The sequence below is a fragment of the Hoplias malabaricus genome, chromosome 1 (assembly GCF_029633855.1).
Source record: "Hoplias malabaricus isolate fHopMal1 chromosome 1, fHopMal1.hap1, whole genome shotgun sequence".
NCBI lineage: Eukaryota > Metazoa > Chordata > Actinopteri > Characiformes > Erythrinidae > Hoplias > Hoplias malabaricus.
In genome coordinates, this window is record NC_089800.1 from 24,025,558 (window position 1) to 24,049,673 (window position 24,116).

The 24,116-nt window shown below is 36.8% G+C and overlaps 2 protein-coding genes across 3 annotated transcripts; one reads left to right on the plus strand and one right to left on the minus strand.

Annotated features, from left to right (window-relative positions):
* Positions 1-1,972: 1,972 nt before the first annotated feature.
* si:dkey-238d18.5 (myelin-associated glycoprotein) lies at positions 1,973-12,934 on the plus strand. 2 transcript variants are annotated; one of them, XM_066641857.1, is made up of 10 exons: positions 1,973-2,033; positions 2,257-2,326; positions 6,024-6,386; positions 6,628-6,918; positions 7,444-7,695; positions 9,246-9,509; positions 9,727-9,811; positions 9,904-9,981; positions 11,651-11,705; positions 12,072-12,934. In XM_066641857.1, exons 2-10 carry the CDS (start codon positions 2,278-2,280, stop codon positions 12,144-12,146), a joined length of 1,512 nt encoding a protein of 503 aa, XP_066497954.1. In that variant the 5' UTR covers positions 1,973-2,033; positions 2,257-2,277; the 3' UTR covers positions 12,147-12,934. The 2 variants fall into 2 exon arrangements, with proteins under 2 accessions (XP_066497954.1, XP_066497963.1); XM_066641866.1 differs by having other exon boundaries at positions 9,910-9,981.
* Positions 12,935-15,326: 2,392 nt separating this feature from the next.
* Positions 15,327-22,649, minus strand: LOC136664606 (uncharacterized). The gene is made up of 9 exons (XM_066641890.1): positions 22,626-22,649; positions 22,330-22,402; positions 21,841-22,212; positions 20,746-20,793; positions 20,586-20,624; positions 17,603-17,723; positions 17,264-17,344; positions 16,284-16,365; positions 15,327-15,501 (listed from the first exon to the last, which is right to left on the minus strand). Exons 2-9 carry the CDS (start codon positions 22,400-22,402, stop codon positions 15,421-15,423), a joined length of 897 nt encoding a protein of 298 aa, XP_066497987.1. The 5' UTR covers positions 22,626-22,649; the 3' UTR covers positions 15,327-15,420.
* Positions 22,650-24,116: the final 1,467 nt, after the last annotated feature.

Sequence of the window (24,116 nt, forward strand, 5' to 3'; positions counted from 1 at the left end):
TTATAGTCTTTTGTTGTACCATCCAAACGTTTTGTAATGTGTTGCTGGTGTGTTTAAAAAAAATGTTTAAAAGACATAGAATTACTCAGTTTCAACATTTAAAATGTGTTTGTTGTGTATTCAGTTAAATAGAGGGTTCCACAAAACTACACATCATTGCATTCTGTTATTTTCATATTTGCACAGTATCCAAATTTTTATAAATTTTTTTACACATATATATGCAATTGAAAGCATAGTTATTTTCTGTTAAAGAGGATTTTGGGGATTGATTATATGTGATGTGATGTGATGTTGATATATTTGTGCGAGCTGAGGGGTGGGGTTTGATCGTCTGTGGGGGTTGTATATGGGTGAGGTGTATGCTTGGGCGAGTGATCTTTTGTGGGTGACAGGTGGTGGGTTTGTGTGTGTGCGTGTGTGTTTGTGTGTGTTGGTAGTGTTAGGGAGTGAGAGGTGAGTCATGACTGGAGGTTGGTGAGTAAGAGAAGGTTTGTGACTTACAAATTATATGTATTGTATGTATTGTAATATTAATATTATTGTAGAATTACTCACTTTGTGAGTAACTGATACTTTCACACTGATGAAAATAAAAGTCATGCTAGTGGCACCAGTAACTATTCCAGGAAGATTGAGAAACATTTTTGGGTTAGAGTGTATTCGTATACACCAATGATAAGTGGTGTGTACCTTAACATGTGAAATGACTACATTCTCATTCTCAGGTCTTTATCTTGATACTTTCAGTAAGTTCTCTGACACTTTCATTATTAGACAGAAAGTAATAATACACCGCGTCCCTGAAATGGAAAAGTGGAAAAGATGAAGATGATGATGATGAAGTAATACTATAAAATCAATTAATTTAATAAATAAATCTCTGTCACGTCCTGCAAACCACTTTTTGGTCTTTGTATAGATGAACATTTCTCAATACAAGCACATATATACCCTACTGTGGAAAAATCTTAGGCACATGCAAAAAAAAGGTGGAAAGTAAAGATGGCTTTAAAAATAATGGAATTAATTATTTATTGCTTGAAAGATAACGACAACAATGTGCAGTAAACATTAATAAATGAAAGAAAGTCAGTATTGTATGTGACAACCATTTGCTTTTTAGTTAGTTGGTCCTAGGTACAGTTTATACAGGTTTATAAAGAAATTAGATGGTAGATTTACTGAGCGTCTTGGAAATTCTGCCACTGTTCTTTTAAGAAGTTGAATTACCACACTTTTTTTTTTTCAGGGAAAAACTCAGGAGCCTTCATTATGTTTTTTTTTAACTGAACATAATTTCGTAAAGTAAATTAAAATGCTTTTGTATATTCTGACTCAATAATGGAGAATTCATAAAATATCTATAACAGAATGTTTACTCAAATGTACAAAAAAATGTACATCATCTAAACGTGAGGATTTGCCTCTGAATGAAAGATTTCATCATCAGTCCCGCTGGTGCCAAAGTGCTCGAATTATAAATCCAAACGCTACACCACATGGACTCTTATTTCTTCGGATTTCCTGAATCATTTCACACTGTTAAGCGCAGTAGATGGCAAAGACCTAAATTGTTTGCAGTTATGCACTGAAAGTGTTGTCTTTGAAATATCTGACAGTTCTCTTGTGAAATTTGGCTTAAAGTGATGAGCAACTTTCTATTTTTTCTTGCAAAATCTGAGTCTTTAGGTTAATTCCCATTTAATGCCTTTTATATTAATCTGCTCATAGTATAATGCTTAAAAATAGTGTGACAGGAATTTTCAAGATAATAGAAAAGCTAGCATGGTCTTGTTTTTATTTGATTTCACAAAATATCCCAACCTTTCTGGAAATGTGGCTTGTAGATCCACTCCCGAAAGGAAAGAGAAATATAGAAATTTATATGGAAACTAAAACAAAAAAAAAAAAAAAAGGAGGAAGTGGCGATGACTAAAATAACAACATCACACTGGCTCTGAAAAGGGAACGAGAGTCAAGGGCAGTAACTCTAAAAGACCAAGTTAACCATCAGGAACAAGGGAATAGAAGTGAGTAACTAATATTATTAATGATAGCAGTAAACCTATTAATAGTAATACAATAATAATGCCACATTTCTGAATAGATAATAGATCATATAAAAATAATACTTCTTTGTCTGTTTCTGTGTGCTCATTTATTTAGAGTGAATTCGAAGTTATTTAAAAGACATTACATGTTTATCTGCTGTTCTCCTCAAACACAATAATAAACAATATTCTTTGGACCCAGGTCCATAATTAAGACAAGAAGATGTCATGGTACTCATGGTGTTTGTGCCTCTACTGCCTTTTTCTTAAAGGTAAGTTGAAGAAATATTCATGTGTCTGCGGAGGCATTGTGTGTAAAATTTTGATTATTGTTTGACCCCTGGTCACAAGACCAGGATGAACTTAGCATATCCACATATGACTTTACTTAATTAAGTTTCGATATTAATTTTATTGTTGTGTCTTAGCTGTGTAACACAACTGACTGTAGAAATGAAGAAACATTTGTTTCAAGCTCAAATACTTTTCTTTTTAAACAGATTGTCTGGGGATATGGCTAGTTAGCCCCTTATTGGATAATTCTTTTCCACCATAAAAATCATATTATATCTCTTTTTTTCACATTAACACAGTTCCTTTGGGTCTTAATGAAATGTGTGTCATGCTATTGTCAAAAAACCAGAAGGATCACACAACACAGCACCATTCTTACCCTATATAAGTAGCCCTGTTCAGAACATTCAATTTGGAACTTTACTTCTGACTACTGAGAAAAACCCACACACAATCTCAACTGTTCCATGCTCTGGCATCCTGAATTGTTCTTTCCACCTTAAGTGCAGCAGTTGTGTCCTGGTGCCTGTACTGCGTTTATTATAGATGTGAAATAGATACTGCTATACATACTAGTACATTATACACAGCACAAAGGCAAAAAAAACCTGTTATATTCAGTGTCATTTCATGTAAAATTTCAAAAGGATTTTGTGGCTCCCAGTGTTTTCTATACTATGTGAAATGGGTCCAAATGGCTCTTTGAGTGGTAAAGTTTGCCGACCCCTGGTATAAACAAACTATACTGTGTTACATTTATGAAATTAATGAACGACTGCAGAAAAATGAAATAACATTTCTGCATGCAACAAAACATTTTTAACTCCGAATAAAAGACGTTGGGTTGACGGTTAAGTAAAATACTCAATGTCGATTTGAGTCCTTGTTGTAATGGGGAAAAAAGCCGAACTTAAATTATCCACTGGCAGCAAACAAAAATGCTGTCCTCTCTCTGCGTGTCGTCATCCTTTTACTGGCGCCGTGCAGTCAGCGGTCAAAAAGAGCGACAAAATATTTTAGATGTTACAAGATCGCCATAATCTTCATAGAATTACATTTTGAAAATGAACGAACTAAAATAAAATACATTTTAATTAAATACTCAGTAATTATTTTCAAAAGCTGAGCCGCATCAGAGGGATCAAAGAGAGCCGCGGGTTGCCGACCCCAGTTATATGTGTTTTGTAATTTGTCCACAATTAAGAATGATTGCGTTTGGAGAAGATGTCCAGTATGCAGGGGAATTCAAACTTTTTAAGGGGTAAAGTCATTTGAGTTCATGGCTCTGAAACTGGTCAGCTCAACCCCAGTGTTGTTTCTGCTGATCTATTGCCCACCAAGTCACAGAACTGAGAAATACTCACCCTGGCTAGTTCTGTGTGTCCCATTCTGATCATGCTTGGGGATTTTAACATTCTTGCTGAAGTTGTCTGCTCACTGACAACTGAATTTGAGTCTCTGTTAGATAGTCCCACACACTGGGTTTAAATTGTTTTTCTGGTCTATCTACTACCTCTACCTATCTCTGGCTGTATTGTTAGTGTTTATGACTACAAGCTTGTTGAAGCACCTGTTAACATCTTGGTTGCACACTAGTACTGTAACTCTACGCTCTCCTTCCGTAATATCAGAGCTATCGAACCTCAATCATTTTCTGCCTTTCTTCAGTCTTCTCCACTTTCATATATTTCCATGCTGTCTTGTCCTGATTACATTCTGTCTCTCTTTAATGGCACTTTTACTAAGATACTAAACCAGTGGGCTCCTGTACAGACTAGACAGGTTTCTGCTGGTCATTCCTCCCCTTGGTTCACTCCTGAGCTCTGCGTAGGACTGGTAGAAAATGACTGGTTGACATCTAGAGCATCGCTACAAGAATACTGGCCTCACTGTGTATTTACTAGCATACACTGTGCTTTGGAGTCTGTCCGTTCTGCATACATTTTATCCCTTACTGATAATTTTGTTAGCAAGCCCAAACTACTTTTTAAGACTACTGTTAACTAACTCATTAATCCTCAAAAAAAGAGAGTCAAAAAAAAAAAAAACTTTTTTATGACAGGATTAATAAAACCATCATGTTCCTTCCCTGAGCAGTTTTTTTTAAACCCAGACCACCAACCTCTGACTAATTTCTCTCCCACTGACCCAGCTTTTATATCAAGGCTAATAGCTAAATCCAGTGCTTGTACCTGTCTCCTCAATGCTGCTCCAAACCCACACCTTACCAAATGCTCTGCAGTCTTTTCCCATCTGAGTAATATATCGTTTGCCTCAGGTCATGTCCCCATAGGCCTTAAAACATCTGCCATCACAGCCGTTCTGAAAAAAATCTGGCTTAAACACAGCTTACCTTGATAATATCTGGTCTATTTCTAACCTTTCCCTTTTTAGGTAAACTTTTAGAAAGAGTGGTTGCCATTCCTGATAGACAACCTTTTTGAACTTTTTCAGTCTGACTTTTGCACAAAGTATATTCATGAGACAGCCCTTCTGTGGGATTTAAATGATCTCCTACTTGCTACTGATTCTGGTGCCCTCAGCATTCTTCTTCTTTTAGATTCTTTTAGATAGAGTGTGGCATTTGACACTGTTAAACTCAGCATACTCATCTCCGGTCTCTCAGCTATTGGCACAACTGACACTTCACTTTCATTTCGTACTTCACCAATATATTTCACTTTGTTGTTCTTGGTAACCACAAAAATCTTCCCCTAGTACTGCTGCAAAAGGTCAAAGTTCAGTCCTAGGCCCTATACTATTCATTATTTACATGCTGCCACAAGGTTAGATCATCCACTGCCATGGTCTTAATTTCCATGGTTATGCAGATGGCACTCAAATTTATGTGAACACAAAAATACCTCCACTCTGCCCCCTCCCACTGTCACCCTCCCACTATCACCCTCCCACTTTCCCACTACCACCCTCCCACCTTCCCACTACCACCCTCCAACCCTCCCACTACTACCCTCCCACCCTCCCGCTACCTCCCTTATTTCCTGGGCCTGGGATCTGAGACACAGGACGTATGCCAACTTTCTGAAACTCAACACAGTCAAACTGAAGTCTTGCTCATTGGTCCTACTTCCACTCTATCAAAAAACACTGATCTTACATATTACTATGATGACGTGACTGTAAAATCTTCTTCAGTTGTTCATAGATGAGTACTTTTTGTCAGTAACTTGCCTAGAACAAGTGAATTTCTTACCTCGTACATTCAGCAACAATCTGTGTCAACACTTGTGCTTCATTATATTTCAATGTATAATTACTGTTATTTTGCCGGTGTTAGGGACATCTTTCAGTGACAGTTCAGTGCTGATCCTACCCTAAATAATGAAGCTGATGAAAACCCAATAATAACCATGTCATTCTACTGTCTGTGTAATCTGTCCTGAACCACAGCAATATGTTTGTAAAGGGATGTGGTCTTGTGACTCTAAGCAACATTGTGACTTATAAGCACATTAGACTTGAAAATTAAATTTTGAATGTCAAATGTTTAATGAGTATATTTGGCTTTATTATTTTTATTTTTTAATTTTCTTACTTTGTGAACAATTCCTGAGTCAATATGTTTCAGACAGTTTCTAAAAGCATGTGATTATTTATGGCTTTGCCACAGTCAAACAGACACAAAACCTCTTTTTTCATTCTTTGTCATTTCAGTGTGTTCCACTGAGGTTGACTCATGGCCTATAGAGGTCCCTTCCTCAGTAACTGGGCTGAAGGGCTCGTGTGTGCACATTCCCTGCAATTTCAACTTCCCAGGCTCGGACAGGAAATTCTCAGATTACACAGGAATCTGGTTCACCGAATCAAATGCCATAGCCTACCATTCAGACACTTCCAAAATCAGCGCTGAATTTCAGCATCGTACCAAACTTCTGGGTGACTTAAGACAAAGAAACTGTTCACTCAACATCAGACATTTACGGTCCAGTGACCGTGGCCCTTTCTTTTTCCGGATTGAGATCAAAAATTTTGAGAAGTACTCCTTCAAAAATCGAAAAGTATCTGTTATTGTCGAAGGTAAGTGCTTTTGAGGTTCAAGCACTGAAAACAACATTTTATGCTATAAAGGAGAATAAGTCATTTTACCTCCAAAAACAAAATATCATTAATAAAAGGCATTCTATTTTTATTCATTTATTAACAGAGATAAATTAAATATAAATGTGTTGAGACCTCTAAATAAATTTGATTATGTTCAGTACAGCAGGACAACCTCACATGGTGTCTGTATCATTAATATTTTTTAATTTAACTGCAGATTCTCCAGAACATTTTATATTTTCTGTGGAGAAGGAAATGAAAGCAGGGAAGAAGGTGACCACTACCTGTTCTGTGTGGCACTCTTGTCCTTCTGACCCTCCTCGTCTCACCTGGAGCCACCAGGGGAATGTCAGCAGCCAATCCCAGGAGCAAACCAGTGCTCAGTGGAAGATAACATCATCTTTGAGCTTTATCCCCTCCAAACTTGACCACAATAAAGTGCTCATCTGCACAGCTCTGTTTTCAGGAGAGAGGAAATTTATGAGCTCCACACCTCTCAGTGTCACCTGTAAGTCAATTTAAATGCACCATTTAAATACTGACACAATTTACACTGTAACATTTAAATTGTCATATTTTGAATAAATAGTTTTAGTATGAGACACGTCTGACTGAAAGTGAACACAGCAAAATGGTAGGTCAAATATAGATATACATATATACATAATATTTCTCATTATATAAATATCGTCGATGTCCAGTTAAAAACAGATATTTATGGTTGTATTAAAAAGAACAATAAGTAATTTCACTGCCAAAAAAACACAAAAAACAATCTCATGTGATTTGTTTCTTTCAACATCAAATCACATGAGATAAAGAATTTAATTGCTAGTTTATGCTCCCTAGAGTGGGTCCCACACATAGAGATGGCCATGTTTACCTTAATTTCAGCTCTGATGCTTCCAGGCTACGAGGTGTCTATGTAACAGTCCTTTTTTTCCATGACATAAAGAAGAACCATTGGAGGAAATGACTGAAAGCGTATGCCCTGAAAACAAAGTGGCTGATAGTATCAATGTATTTACTGTAGATCCTCCAGACAGTGTTGAGGTGGTCTTCAATTCATTTGTGAAGGAGGGAGATTCGGTCAATCTGAAGTGCTCCAGTGACTGCAACCCTGCTGCTCGCAGCTTCCAGTGGTTTAATAAGAGCGGGGCATTGTTGTCAGAAGGACACACGTATACACTGAAGAGTGTAAAAAGACACACTGAGCCCCTCTACTGCACGGTCACTAACGCAGAGGGACAAGCCAGGTCCAGACTGATACAGCTCAATGTACTGTGTGAGTAAATCTACAGTGGGAGACTGTTGAATTCTCCATGCATTTTGTAAATGCTTCCTATAATTTCTCTATAACCCATTGCCATGGATTTGTATTTTTTAAAATGCAGTTAAAAACAGGAATCAGGTTTTCTGTGACCAACCTGATTGTGTTTAATAAACATAAACCCATTTTGAATGAAAAGCCTGAAACACAAAAGCTGTGTGGTTTTACTCAGCTTTAAACAGATCTGTTAATATCCCACCTTCTCACAGCTAATGCAGGTCTATCTTTACCTCCATCTACATCAACCACATCTCTTCTTCCCACCAGAACAGACTTACCACAGCCTTAACACTTAAAGCAAAATGTATATAAAAACAACTGCCTTTAACTGACATTTTTATTTTATTGATGTATTTATTAATGTTTTTACATAGGTATAAAAATAATAAAAATATTTTTTTAATTTCAACTTTTACAACAAAGGTTGAATTATATATATATATATAATTATATAATATATAAGTTGGTAAATGGTTATGTTTTATTACTGTGCATTAAAACAGTTTCACAATTTCAGAGTTATATATCTAGACTTCCTATCCATACACACACACACACACACACACGTCCTACATATTAGGCCTACTTTATCATCCCACCCACAACATCCTAAGTGATGGATAGCTGTTTCCCCCAGTTTATGGTCTCTCTAAAAATCACTGGCCCCAAGCTTATCACAGAGGGTCTAAAAGTGGAAATGTGTTGTGGTGAAATGAGTTCATGTTTCCGATTGACCAAAATGCAGAAAACTTTTAGGTAGAGGGTAGTAACTAAAACAATTTATGGATATGTGTTAAAATAAATTAATATGAATGTACAGAAAGGCACCTGAAAAACGTCACCCAAACCGTTGGACATTTGGGCAAAATGTAAGGGGGGAAAAAAGCAAAGAAGCACCACAACAACATGCTTTTACAAAAGAGTATGAGGTCATAAGAAGGAGATTAACACAAGTAAGAAATGGGGAAATAATATAATACCAAATCACATCCAACTGGAGAAGTTAGTAATCTCATTTTTTTCCTTTTTGTTGTTTTCATTATTATTTTTGTTGTTATGCTATTTTTTGCTTGGTGTCATTTTATAATTTTTTTCTCAAATTGTTTTGAGCTCTCTTATTTCCTTTTAGCTTTTTTTGTCCCTAGTTTCTTCTTAAACAGAGATAAGCAGGCATCTAGTAACCTAGCAATCAACCCTCTACAAATGTGTGCTGATGAACACTGTTTACCATGGTCTTAAGTATCTCATTGTAAGGGAACTTCTTTGCTTTGTTACAATATGTTTGCCTTGTTATATGTCCTGCTTAAAGAGTGTTTCTTCAGTGGGAGTTATCTAAGTCTAACTTAAGACATAAAAAATCCCAGCAACACTTTTTTCTGTGATAAACTAATGACATCGTATCAGACTCATGTTGCTAACACTGCTGTGCTGAGAATGATAACATATAAGATATCTATATCTTTATTTAATAATTTTTTATTATTCTCCTATTAAATTCTCCCCAGATCCCCCTGAGTTCAAACCTGGCTCTTCTTGTACCACAGAGATCTTCACAGTGACGTGTCTGTGCATGGTGGACTCTCACCCAGCCAGTGACATCAAGTGGTGGGCTTCAGATCCCTCAGAACTGCTCAACAGCTCAAGCAGTGAGAAACATGGCTCTCTTACCAGTGTGACTCTAAAGGGAAGGTTACACTCAGATGTTGTGCACTGCTATGCCAGTAACAGCCAGGGGAATTCCACTCTAACTCTAACAGTTCCTCAAAGCGGTGAGACTTCAAATCAGACAAGTGTTTGCCTGAACTTCAGCAAAAAAAAAAGTGCTACAAAGGGGTGGGGGGGATAGCTCCTCTGTGGCACGGTGCTAAATGTTTTTTGGCTTTGTCTATTATGCTTTATGCTTAAAATCATTGAAGAAATATGTCAAGCATTAAATTTGACAACTCCCAAGTCTGATGATGCTGAGATAATATTTCCTTTTAACAGAAGCACTTATGTACATTGCTGTTGCTGTCTCTGCATTTCTTGTGATCCTCATTATTGGCCTCACTGTGTGGATAGTAAAATGCTGGTAAGGATGCAGTATTCTTTTAAAAAGTAAATATGTTGAGAAATATACAACATCTTTATGAAAACTCTGAAAACACTGTTCTTCCTCTGAAGTGTAAGCAGGGGGACAGAACAGACTGAAATACGTATGAAGACTGAAAAGGATGTGAGTGGCAAATCTGACTCAGAAAGGTATTTTAGATGTCACTGTTACTGAGATATACACCTGTTTCAAAAAACAACCTCTCTAATGTTATAATGGTTATGCACTAATGTTTATATCCTTTTTGTGAAACAAATGTTTTTGAAGACCAACCCAAAAACATTAGAAATATTCAGTTTTAGCCGTAATTCACCTACCCCAGATCTAACTGATTTTCCAAGACCTTCGTTTTTTACTGAGGCTAACGTAGCCTTGAAATCCCATAAATCCATCTGCAAAACTCTGAACTCAGAATAACCGCAGTCTTAAAAGGTGCACTATCCAAGATTTTACACATTTATAAAACATAAAATGACTCTTTCCAATATAAAGGTTTAGAAAAATAAGCCATAATGTGTTCTGTTTTGCTGTCCTCAAGGCCTTGTTTTCACCCCAGGACAAAAAAATAGCCCCACCCTTTGTTTTCCCTCCCCAACAAGAAGGTCACCGCCCACAAAGAGTAAGATGGCAGACTATAAACATCAAATGTTCAAGACAACACAATAATTCACATGCTTCTGTGATGAGAATAAAACACACACACACACACAAAAACAGCAAACAGCCGCTAACGAATCATGAGACAAGACAAGAATCAATGCTGAACTGACAATTCAGTGAAAACACTGTTCTGCTGCAAGGCTCCAACAGGGCTCTTAACTCACAGCTGCACTCACTCCAACAAACACTCTCCCAGGTCAGTGACTCCTCCTCCTGCTGATGTGTTGGGATGGCACCCAGGGAAAGGCTGCTTTCATTAAACTCTCAGAAAAAAAAGGTACAGTAGAGGCACATTGAAGGTCATTGAGGATACAAAGAGTGTAATGTACCTTTAAAGGTACAACCATGTTTAAAAGTCCAGTTATGTTCCCTAAATGTACATTACATTCTCGTCAGAAGGAGAGGTGAATATTTGTTTTCCTTTATAATTTTCATGGTAGATCTGTGTCAAATTAAAAATCCTGGAGATGAAACCGGGCGAATGAAATGTGGTGCCACCACAGTGACAGATTTTCGGACAGTGTACCTTTGTTAGGGGAATTCCTGCTTCACTCACTGCTGTGTAGCGTCAGGTGGACAGGAAGAGTAGATTTTCATGTTCTAAGTTAAATAACCACTGCCTTAATGCACAAGCCTGCTTTCTCTGCATTAAAAGTGAGGCTGAGTTTATAGTTCCTTAGTCAGAGTTCTGATTCCACCTTAAAAATGGGCTCAAAATTAAACTTTTATGGTTGTCACCATGCTGTGTTGTTTTGTTTCCATTTAGGGCATTTACACACTTAATTGACCTATTTTAGGGCAATTTACCTTTATCAGTGTTAAAACATAGTTTTCATTGGCACCACTTAAGGTGGAATGGGACATTCAAATGAGACGCTAACCATGGCTTATTCAGTTGCATTTTTTTTCCCATGCACCGGACCTGTAGGAGCCTGTGTAAGTCTGTGACTTTTTCTCTCAGCTATGAGAAGTCAAACACGAGGTGTGATTGAGCAGGAGAGAGGGTGAGGCTGAAGCAAAGGACGTTGCTAAATAACTGTTTATGCTTGGCGCTAGTGAGAACTCTAGTGTCAAAATCCTGGAAAGTGCACATTTAAAGACAATTTTGGTCAGGTTTAATTTGTTCAAATATGTGACAAAACCTTATTTAATTTTCAGAAAATTCAAGGTCTCAATCTACGACAGAAGTGAGCATGTGTATGGCAACATGGCGGTAGGTTCACCCTATCAAAACCTTTGCTTTCACAGTAAAAATGTTATAGTCTTGCAATCTATAAAATGTACATAGTCAGAGGACTTCATAGAAATCATGTATGTTCATAAATTAACAACAAGTAGCACTACTGTAGCTTTTGTAGATAAACTTTTAAACTCAATTCTTTTTAGTATAATATGATAGGAACATTTATCATTTCTATTATAACCCTTTAGAATGTGTTCCCACTTGAATATGACTGTCAGGAAGATTTCATACCACTACACTCTGCTTTATCAATTAAATATTTTGAAAATACTAAATTACTAATACTAACAATTGCAGAAATGGTAAAATTGATCTAACATTTTTCTCCCCTTGCAGCTTGAAAAGGAGCAAATTCCAAACCCATATGACTTTGTTTCTGCTGATGATGATGCAATTTATGCCAATGCATGAGATCCCAAGGTGGGACTTTGAATGGATATTTCGACATAGAGAGCATCTATATTTTCATCTATTTCCAAGCAAAAAAAATTATGATATTTATAAGCAATCTTCAGCAATACATTTAAACACACTGTTATGCCTTGTTGGATATGAAAAACCTAGTTATGTAAATTATGGTGGAATACACTGTAGTGTAAAATACTGTACACTGTTCCAGGAATAATATCACAGTTAAACATTTCAGATAGAGTTTTTTCGAATTGCTACACTGAGAGTTGCAGTGATAATGGACAGTCTCAAAAGAGTTCCAAAGACCACGGAGACTCATAAGGATATGATATGAGGTTTAAGAGAGCTCCTCTTAAGTAGGGCCAGGTCCGACTGATTTTCTTTATTTATTGAGGCGTGTTTTGCCTCCCTCTGGTGGCCCTCTGGTTGTTGTTACTTTTAAATCCAGTAAGGAAATGTGTGTGTAGGTTTCCTCTGAGTTCCTAGTTTTACCCTACAGTCATAAAACACATATGTTAGGTGGATAGGACTTAAAAAAAACTATTCACAGGTGTGAGACTGGGTGTGTGGTTGTGAGTGACAGAGTGAATGTGTGATGCCTGCAGTTTTGGCACCCTGCTCTGTGTGTATTACCCTGATCAGGATGAATATCAGCTATAACAGAAAATGAATGACTGAATGATTAAATAAATTAACAGTAATTAATATATTAAGATTTGTTTTATATATTTAATGTATTTATTTTTGATTCTATAGTGATGCACTTGTTGATGCAGGTTTTAATTTATAGTGCAATGCAACATTTACATATAAATGTTGAATGGAAAACTAGTTAATATTCTTCCATTAAAAATTCTTTAAAATAACTAAAGTGAGTTATAACAAGCAATAAAAATATTTATTATTCTTAAATTATTTTTTATTTGTGTAAATGTAATGTGTTAGCACTGGAAAAATATATATCAAATATTTGCAAACAGTGGGTCATAGTTTTCCTGTTGGGTGACACAAAACAATAAAAAAGCAAAATCAGAGAAATAAATTGCTTTTTAAAATGATCTTTTGGCTTGTTTTTAGATATAGTCTTTTAACATTGTTTTGTGTATTATGTTATGGGTAAAATATGATTGCTTTTTCTTGCAATTGACAGACAAATAAAGGCTTTTACAGTATTAAAAGGACATTCTTGTTAAATTCTTGGAAGCCTTCTTACTCACCTCTATAATTATCTCGCTTTCTCCTCTTAGATCGATTCAGATTTTAAAAATGTACTGTAACTGCGAGACAGTATTAGTTATTGACAGTGTAATATAGCTGAGGTAGGAACTTTTAAAGGATCCAGTTGCATGTCTTTTATTTTGACAAATACAAGGGTTCACATAACGTATTTCAGTAGAGCAGAGTCGGGGGCAGAGGTCAAATGTCAGAATCACAAACACTGTAACAATTAAGGCAGAGTCCAATCAATCAAATATAAAAAAGACACATGCAGAGATCAATTATCAGGAGGAATAACTTCAGAGAAAGCTGTAGTAACTACTGACAATGTTTCTCAAAATTGTGTGCGTGAGGGGAAGTAGTGAAATTGATAAAGCGGGTGGATGCAATCAGGCCGTTGCTAGGGGATCAGGGGATGACCCCTGGTGGCCAGGTTGGGCAATGCACACGACACACGCTGCACACATTAATCCTGTCTTCTGTACGATCTTATTGATGAAACTAGGAGTTGTACTAATGCCAGATTGGTTGTATGTATTAGCATGTATCTCAGTAGACAATCACAGCTGGTCTTGTTTATTGTAGTAAGAGAATATGTGACTGAAAGTTATAATGCATCACGTTCTGTATAAAACTACTTATAACTATTTTTAGTATTTTTACCGTTAAAATTACATTTTAAAAATTATTGTGATGTAACGGGGCTAAGCTTTATCCATGAGGTTTAAATAGGATAATTCTTTAGGTGTCCCACAGCAGAAGAATGTACAATGGCATAGCAGTTATGATAATGTAATGTGATAATAAAGCGTACAGCAGTGGAAAGAGTTCACAAAAATATTCTTAATAAAATAAAGTAAAATAAATATTAATTATTATTTATTAATTATTATAATATAAACACAAACCTGAAAAATATTTAATATATAATTTTTTTATATGTAAATATATCAAACACGATAGGATAATAAATAATTATATTCTGCGTTCAGTGAGTGTATGGTGTTTGGTCTAGTGGGAGCAGTATTGCTTTTACAGTCTTAAAAGCAGCAGGAAGGAAGCACATGTGATAATGCTGCAACACACACTAGGGGTGGAGCCTGAAGGACCTGGCTAGTGCTGCCAGTGAGTCCCTTGCATTTGGTGAGAGTCTTGGATAACAGCACTGTTAAGAAAACCCAATGACCCAGCAGGCCTGTCCGTATAAGTTGGCTGATTCCACTACTGTGTTAAAAAAAGGTCCATGGGCGTGACCCCTAAACTCCTCAGTCTCCAGTGCAGGGCTTTGTCCTTTTTTTTTTTTTTTTTTTTTTTGTGAAGGAGCATTTCAGTTTATTGTTGAGGAAAAACACTTTGGTACTTGTGTCCACTCTCAATGTCTGTACTCTGGAGGTTCACAGTTGGAGTGGGGTGTCTGCAGTATCAAATTCAAATTATTGTTCTTAATAAAAACAAGTGCTAAATTGTTCAAATGCCATCATATACAATTTTAGTCCCTGAATGTTTTGTGTGACCCTAAAACCTCTACATTTTGTGAGGGTAATACAGTATCTATACATATTGCACAATGCAGAATCCAGCTCTCACTTTGTTTCATCTGCTGTCTAGATTATAGATGAATCCTGATTGTACAATACCCACTGGATCTGATGACCCTGAACTCACCATCTTGGGTGTATGGTTTTTAACATTGCACTAGATAAAACTCAAAAGTGTTTGTTCTTCAGTGTCTGTAGGAGGTGACAGCAAATCAGGAACTGAAAAGGAGAAGTGGCAACATACAATTGACACTCAAGAAAAACAGCTAGTTTTTAACAGACCTTGCTAAGCATTTTAAAACATGCATTAGCACAAAATTTGGAGACTAAGTTTTGAATCAGTCAAAGAGTTCTGAATAATAATAATAATCTTTATTTTTATTAAATGCAAAAAAAGATACAAAACAAATAAGATATAGTGAAAAAAAGAATAATATTTAAATTGAATGTATAAACACACAAACACATACTCCTCAGTAGAAGCCATTGTAAACATGCCTTCACAGGACTTTTTGATGCTACAACTGTGAATCATATCCAACGTTAGAGTAGATGTTCTCCACTGGTTCAGAAAAAGAAGATTTCACAAAAGATCCGGCCTGTGGATCAAAACAACATAGACAATAGGGGCTCAATATTCACATCTGGTATCCAGGATCAATTTACTGAAGATTGTAATAATATTAAAGGATGTCTTAGTTCAGTGTTTAAAATATAATTGTTTGATGAGCTCAGTGTTTACCATGAAGAATCCAGAATTGAAACAGTCCCAGAGTATAACTACTTTGGCATATGGCTAAACACAATCGCTCTAGTGGCTGGATCAACTGAGAGCTTTTACTAAACTGAGAATATCTGCTTTTAGTCACAGTGCTTCTGTGAGCTGGAATCCTCTACAAATACCACTAAATATCAACTCACTGGTGTCACTCAGTCATTTTAAACTTTCAATTTCCAACCACACCCACTCTGCCTATAACTTCCATCGTTTATTTGTTGTTTTCACAACGAAGAATTTGAGCTTTATTTTAGTTTCCTGTTTCATCTTATTCTTGTTTAAATGTAATAATTTGTTGGTTGTTTTATAATGTTAACTTGAACTATTTTATTATTTCTAATGCTTATTTATGTAATTTTACAAATGGTTATCTTCTCTTACTAATTAGATCCTAATTTGTACATTTTGGCATTTTATGTACTTCTCACGTCCTCACTTTGATTATTGTCTTCTAAATGTATTTTATCATTTACCTTTGTTTACCATTTCAGTAGATTCAATAATATATTTATTTGCATTTCCATCACTGTAAACTGTAAATACTCAGCTACTCTGAATGATTGATATTTTCTCGGCTAATTCACATTAATACATATACACTACCTGAACATTGGCATAAACAGCTTCGTCTTCTGGGGTGGGGGGGGCTTCACACACTTTCTCTTCCTTCTCTGTGGACTTAGGCCTGAGTACAGCAATGAAATTCCAGTTATTATTAGTAGTATGAATGAAGATATACAATAAGAAGGAACATTAATATAGTATAAACTGGAGAATTATTGAGCTATAACATTTTAAATCTAACCTTTAAAAATAATGTTTTTAAATGTACATTTAAAAGTTTCACTTGTTTAAAGTGATGTTATTTAGAAAAAGAGCAAGTCTTGTTTCAAGCATTGTTTCTTAAAACTAGTCAAATTCCAGTCAGTAGCATAGACATTTTCACCAGATTAAATGACTTAAATCAAGCAAATCTTCTAGAAACAGTTTTAATTATCTTGTGTTAACATTATATATACATTTTGGTTTAGATATATAATCTTTATTGATTAGTTTTAATTCACTTGCTACGATGCGACTTTGTGCAGTGTAACCTCAGTTAACTGTTATATGAGGATGTTGCAAAAACAAGGATTGTTTATTAGTTCAAATGCTAAGGGGGGATTTCAGAAAGCAAGGACATGTTTCTCAATGTCTGATTTCTTAGTTGAGACATCAACTGCTCAAATTTGAGAATGATCTTACAGGAATGTGGCTCTGCACTTTTATTTTTGGACCGACTTGACCTTTGGCTTAAGTTATCTGGGTAAACTGAGAAACCATGCTTTGTGTTATGTCAGTTATATGTCAGCTGAATTATTAAACTCAATCAAGAGGAATGCCCCTCCGCACTTTTCCTACTGAAAAAAAATGGATTAAATAATCTGGCTAAACTGGAAAATAATTCTGGCTCTGTATATGTTGTTAAAAAACCAAACCAGACAAAAGAATACATTTTAATAAACCCACTTTCCAACCACTTTTGGATGCAGTAAAAAAAGGAGAAAGATGGATATATAGTCTATTTACACAAGAAATCATACTCGATATGTGAGGAAGTCAATATGCCAGGAAATTGACAGTTTTCATAGTAGTTTGTGACCGGTGACACTGGGATCCTTTTTCTGAAATATAATCAACATTGATATACATAAATGTTATTGTAATTTACATACAAAATCACTTAGTTAGATTTGTAATATTAATGTCATATTTAAATGTATTCATTTTCCATCCTGATCATCCAAATGGGTGTGACATCTCTTATTTTACAGTATGTTAAAGTGTGATATGGACGTTTGTAAAATTGATCACCTTTGAGAAAAGTTTCATCATTCTGTTTGTCAAATCTAATGACTGATGCCTGTAAAAATGAGTCTCACCTTTTTCTTCGTCTGAGGAGAATAATGAGCACGGTTACAATTACAGCCACGAGCAGCACCAGACACACAGCTACGGAGATACTTATAGTCATAGACTTAGAGTCTGGGTCCTGTGTGGTTGCTGTTCAACACATGATAAATAAAACCACATTGTTATTTACCTAATAAGTATTAATAATTAATTTTTATGTCTAAAAAAACATGAAAAATTATAATATGCAGTTCCACACTAAACATTACACTAAATTTAAATACAAACAAGTACTCAAAGTAACAGAAATATGTACAGAATATTTGTAAAATATAAAAAATAGAAATGATTCATTCATTATCTGTATCCAGTTCAGGGTCGCAGTAGGTCCAGAGCCTACCTGGAATCATTGGGCGCAAGGCAGGAACACTCACACTCACACCTACGGACACTTTTGAGTCGCCAGTCCACCTACCGTGTGTTTTTGGATTGTGGAAGGAAACCGGAGCACCCGGAGGAAACCCAAGCAGACACAGGGAGAACACACCACACTCCTCACGGACAGTCACCCGGAGGAAACCCAAGCAGACACAGGGAGAACACACCACACTCCTCACGGAGAGTCACCCGGAGAAAACCCAAGCAGACACAGGGAGAACACACCACACTCCTCACGGACAGTCACCCGGAGGAAACCCAAGCAGACACAGGGAGAACACACCACACTCCTCACGGACAGTCACCCGGAGGAAACCCAAGCAGACACAGGGAGAACACACCACACTCCTCACGGACAGTCACCCGGCGGAAACCCAAGCAGACACAGGGAGAACACACCACACTCCTCACAGACAGTCACCTGGCGGAAACCCAAGCAGACACAGGGAGAACACACCACACTCCTCACGGACAGTCACCCGGAGGAAACCCAAGCAGACACAGGGAGAACACACCACACTCCTCACGGACAGTCACCCGGAGAAAACCCAAGCAGACACAGGGAGAACACACCACACTCCTCACAGACAGTCACCCGGCGGAAACCCAAGCAGACACAGGGAGAACACACCACACTCCTCACAGACAGTCACCCGGCGGAAACCCAAGCAGACACAGGGAGAACACACCACACTCCTCACGGACAGTCACCCGGAGGAAACCCAAGCAGACACAGGGAGAACACACCACACTCCTCACGGACAGTCACCCGGAGAAAACCCAAGCAGACACAGGGAGAACACACCACACTCCTCACAGACAGTCACCCGGAGGAAACCCACGCAGACACAGGGAGAACACACCACACTCCTCACGGACAGTCACCCGGAGGAAACCCAAGCAGACACAGGGAGAACAAACCACACTCCACACAGACAGTCACCAGGAGGAAACCCACGCAGACATGGGGAGAAGACACCACACTCCTCATAGACAGTCACCCGGAGGAAACCCACGCAGACACAGGGAGAACACACCACACTCCTCACGGACAGTCACCCGGAGGAAACCCAAGCAGACACAGGGAGAACAAACCACACTCCTCACAGACAGTCACCTGGAGGAAACCCACGCAGACACAGGGAGAACACACTCCTCACAGACAGTCACCCGGAGTGGGACTCGAACCCACAACCTCCAGGTCCCTGGAGCTGTGTGACTGCGACACCTACCTGCTGCACCACCGTGCCGCCCCACTATCAAATTATATTTGTCTGAATATTTTATTTTTAATTATTTTTGTATGCCATTTGATAAACTTGAATTTTGAGATGGTGTAACATTTAGATTAGAAAAATTCACATAAAAAAATGCAGATTATAAACATTTCAGATTTTAAAAATGCAGACCCATAAATTCAAATTCAAATCTAGGCCAAAGGTCAAGACTTCTCAGGAAAACGTAAACTCCCACAGAGAGATTATACGCAGTATTAACCAATCACAATGCCCTCTTCTCAAACCAACAATCACAGAACAGTCTCACTATCTAAGTCCCAATTCCTTCCCTGAGCCCTGAGTTCTTCTCTGAAGTGAGAGAGCAAAAGTGTTGAAGGGGTCTGAAAGTACTGAGACCCACTTCACCTCGTTACTTCTTGTCTATCACTATTCACACTGTCCACACACTGTAGCTGAACTCCGCTCAACATTATAGTGTTTTACTGGGCGCTCAGAGAGAAATGTGTTGAAACTTGTTGAGAGTTCATCACGATTTCTTATTTATATGTGGAGGTGTTTCTGTAACTCATGCCTTTCACTTTCTAACTGAAAGTCAGCTCCTCTGTCTTTAACCCCCTGCATCAACTCTGAACACAGACTGTTACTGCGTTTCTGACAAGTTCACAGCAGGTTTTCTGTTTAACTTTACACAAAAACAGGTGAGATCTCCAAACTATTAAAGACAAAACACTAGAGAGCGAGTGGTTTTATTAAAATTTTAATCAAGTAGAAATACTTATGTCTGATTATATTATGTATATTAAAGCTAAATTTAAGCATGCTTTGTAGATAAATTGTTCAAAAATTGATCTGTTACCTGCGATCTATACCTTTTTTGGAAGTCTACTTTTTCCTGAGAGGCCCGCTGGTGTATTTTTGTGATCTGAATATTTTAGCCATGAATTTACGGGTCCTTATTTTTTAAATCTGATATTTTTTTTTTACTCTGAATTGTTATAATCTGATATTTTAATGTTTTCATTCATTCATTCATTCATTGTCTCTAACCCTTATCCAGTTCAGGGTTGAGGTGGGTCCAGAGCCTACCTGGAATCATTGGGAGCAAGGCGGGAATACACCCTGGAGGGGGCGCCAGTCCTTCACAGGGCGACAAACACACACACACACTAACGGACACTTTTTGAGTCGCCAATTTTTCAAAATGGAAAATAAAATATTCAATATTCAAATATTAAACATTCAAACAAATATAATTTTAATATTCAGAATTCAGATTAAACAAAGGTGTAATAATTCTTAGAAAAATAAAATTAGGGAAACATTTCCGAAAGCTTACATGCTTCAGTGGACACTGGAATCATAGTTGATCCCGTATCTGTAATATAGGAACGGAAGATAGAGCACGGAGAGAATCAGATCACACAATGAAACCTATGATTATAAAGGTTAAAAGTACTAACAACAAACTTAAAACACAGTAAAGTGGTCAGGCTTACCTGGAAAAGTACTTTTGTTTGTTGTAACCAATGTAGTATCATTTGTAACTGAATACAGAACACGAAAATACAATTGGTATGTGATTTAACAGACTTTATTTTTTAAAAGTTTGTCACAAAAATGCAAATGTACTAAATGTGACAGTCATTTTAAGATATAAGTTTATTTTATTTTTAAAAATAATTCCTTCTGTGAGAAGTAAAATTTCTCCAAGATTTATATAAAATCAACAAAGAGAAATATCATAGACTTTTTCTTTTTAATGTAGATGCCAGTAATTCTGGAAAGCTGTATACAGATGCCAAAATATATTTAATTAATAATAAAAAAAATAATAATTCTGTTTAAAGAAGGCCTTCAAGAAGGAAATCCACAAATGGTTTTGTGTCTAAACCTGCAGTAGTCAAAACTATTAAACAGTTTAGGACACACTAATGATGGCTGAGAACCTTAAAATCCCAGGACAGGTCAACTGCAGTCACACATTCGCTGACTCAGTGATCCTCTATATAACAGTTCAATTGTTGTTTATGGAAGTGGTGCACAAGCCTTCATTGCAATTTTCACCAAAGGACAAAACTAAAATTAAATTACTGCATTTAAAAGAGGGCTGTGAAAAACATGGGAGGATTGTGCATTAAAATGATTAATGTCCCGGACAAATTCTGAGAGACACTTTTTAATTAGCTGGCACAATGGCTAGACAGAGGCACACGCCTCAAACACACAAAAAATGTTTACTTTCTCACTTGCACTAAATACACTGCTGAATACATTTGTGTCAAAAGTAAACTAATTTATACTCAGGCCCGTTTTAGCAACACACACATCATTAAAGCATTTTATTTCAGACAAAAATATGGCAACTAAAAGAGTAGAAAAGCTCTTAAAAGCAAAGTCGATACCTGATGTAGGTCTACGTAGAAATTAAGTACTTTTGATACTTCCAAATGTCAAAGTTCCATGTCAGAAATGACTCATCTCTGACTAATACTTAAATGGATACAGTGTGGTTTATTCTGTTTCCCAATGTAACATCATTTTGTCTAGCATAAAGTCATATCAGGTTGTGTGGAATACTTGTGAATACTCACGTTTAATGGTGACTATATCCTTTAAAAAACTGTAATTATCGGCTCCAGTCTTGATTCTGAAGTAATACTGTCCAGTGTCGTTTCTTTGTATATTAATGATTGACAGGGAACAGTTGTTTTCTAAAACATTCCCGATGAGTTTTGTTCTTTTACGAAAGCTCTTCAACATAAATGACTCATTGTGATGAAAGATGAAATTTCTTTTGTCTGCGCTGTCTATAGACATTTCTCCTTTGTGTAGTGCCTTCCAAAATCCCTGGATGTTCATTTTTTCTTTTTGAGGGAGAGGATATTTCACTTTGCAGTTAATGGTGACATTACTGGATTCTGCAACATTTAACACTCGTTGCGTTATGATGACTGACCAGTTTTCTTCCAAAAGACAAGAGAAAAAGAGCAGAAATAAAATTTGTAAGGTGGAAATTTTAAAATACAGATTCCACAGTCCAATTCAAGGACATTGCTGTGAATTTAAACCCAGAAACTTACCATTGGCAAAAGCGACTGGATCATTCAGCACACAACAAACAGAAAATATTCCGATCCACAGTGAAAGTGTCATCTAAATCCAAGAAAAGCAAACAGCACTCAGTCAAAAAGCAAGATCAGTTTTAATGAATGATTTAACATTTAACACAAATAATTTTTTTAAAAAACATTTTAAAACTGTCCTTTTTCACTTTACTGTGTACTTGTCACATTGACTGCCACTCCTCACACATTAATCCTGAGCATTTCAGAAGTATGAGCGCACATCCTACATGACATTACCAGAGAAGACATACCTTAGAGCTGTAGTGAAGGGCTTGACATGCAGTAAACTCTGATTTCCTTGAGATGTTTTCTGTTTTTATTTGCTTTTTTATTTATTTATTTATTTTTGACAAATCATCTTCATTCTGTAGACTTCCTGTTGCTTCATTATGAAAAGTTAAGAAACACTAAGGAGGGGTTAAGTGTGAAAGTGACTGTTCAGTGGTATATTTTTATTTCACCTCATAAGGCTGTTTAGCTTTTTAAACTGAGCCTGCTTCAGTTACACACACTTATAAAGCAAACACTTCTCACATTCCAAATAATAAGGTGCAGATTCTTTTAATTATATTTTTTTAAATATCCATACTTTTCTTGCTCTGTGAAGGACTGGCGTCCCCTCCAGGGTGTATTCCGCCTTGCGCCCAATGATTCCAGGTAGGCTCTGGACCCCCCGCGACCCTAAATTGGATAAGCGGTTACAGATAATGGATGGATGGATACTTTTCTTAAGGTATTTTTATGGGGTTTGGACTCTTATTTTATAATGTTTTAGAGGAGGGTCCCCATTTTCAATTCAATTCCATTTTTTAAAAAAACAAAATACATTCATTATGTTGTATATATAACATACACTTGCTGGTCACCATCAGAAGCAGTGTCCACTTGCTCATTCGTGCAAACATCAATCTTGATGTATTCCATATTTAATTGAAATCAGGCTTTTTAATTGTTTTTTTACTTAACACAGTATATTAAATAATAATAATAAAATAATTGACATCTTTAGCTCTCCATGTAATTTTTGCAACTGCCAGATGCAGTAAAGCAGTCCCAGAACAAAATCAAGCCTCTTCCACACACTAGTGATTAGAGGCAGTATGCACACACACACACACACACACACACACACACACACACACAGAGCAGGGGGTGCCCACCTATGGCACAGGCCCCTGGCCTTTATTCAGAATCATTTGTTTCTTAATTATTTTGCAAAAGAGAATATTTAGTTTTTAAAAGCACATTAGAAATAGACCTTGAAATATTTGAGATGTGTTTTTGTTCATTTATTCATGAAGGGAAACCCTGGCTCAGTGCAAGAAAAAATTGAAAAAGATGAAAAACAGACAAGGAAGTGAGTACAAAGGTGATGCTTTTAGACAAGCGTGAAAGCCCCCTCATACAGCTCCCTTTGCACAACATCCTCTTGTTCCATCAGAAGTGCATCAAAGTTCTCAGTGAATAGAAATCAGCTCTACCATTAATACCATTTAATACAATGAGGCACTATAGTCTGGCATGTAGTAGGTAAGTCATTTTATCAGCTTCACTTAACATAAAGGTGCAGTTTGTGCTTTTACAAATTGTTGTCTTGTGTTGCTCTACAAACATTGCTAGCCACTTTTCAGCCTGTTTTTCGAATGACCAGGCCCTCCACCAAACCAACACAACACAGGAATTATTTATGTGGTGGTTTAATCTCAGGTTTGTAGTGGCGCTGCTACATTGGTTGTGTGAAT

Bases quoted from the DNA above. Each gene is read 5' to 3' on its own strand.
- si:dkey-238d18.5 (XM_066641857.1), top strand. From the start codon at position 2,278: ATGTCATGGTACTCATGGTGTTTGTGCCTCTACTGCCTTTTTCTTAAA. The intron at 9,510-9,726 runs GTGAGACTTCAA...TCCTTTTAACAG, and splicing joins TCTAACAGTTCCTCAAAGCG to AAGCACTTATGTACATTGCT. The intron at 9,982-11,650 runs GTATTTTAGATG...TTTAATTTTCAG, and splicing joins GGCAAATCTGACTCAGAAAG to AAAATTCAAGGTCTCAATCT.
- LOC136664606 (XM_066641890.1), bottom strand. From the start codon at position 22,402: ATGACACTTTCACTGTGGATCGGAATATTTTCTGTTTGTTGTGTGCTG. The intron at 17,724-20,585 runs GTAAGCTTTCGG...TGTGTTGAACAG, and splicing joins TCCAGTGTCCACTGAAGCAT to CAACCACACAGGACCCAGAC. The intron at 16,366-17,263 runs GTATGATTTCTT...TGCTGTACTCAG, and splicing joins TTGACTTCCTCACATATCGA to GCCTAAGTCCACAGAGAAGG.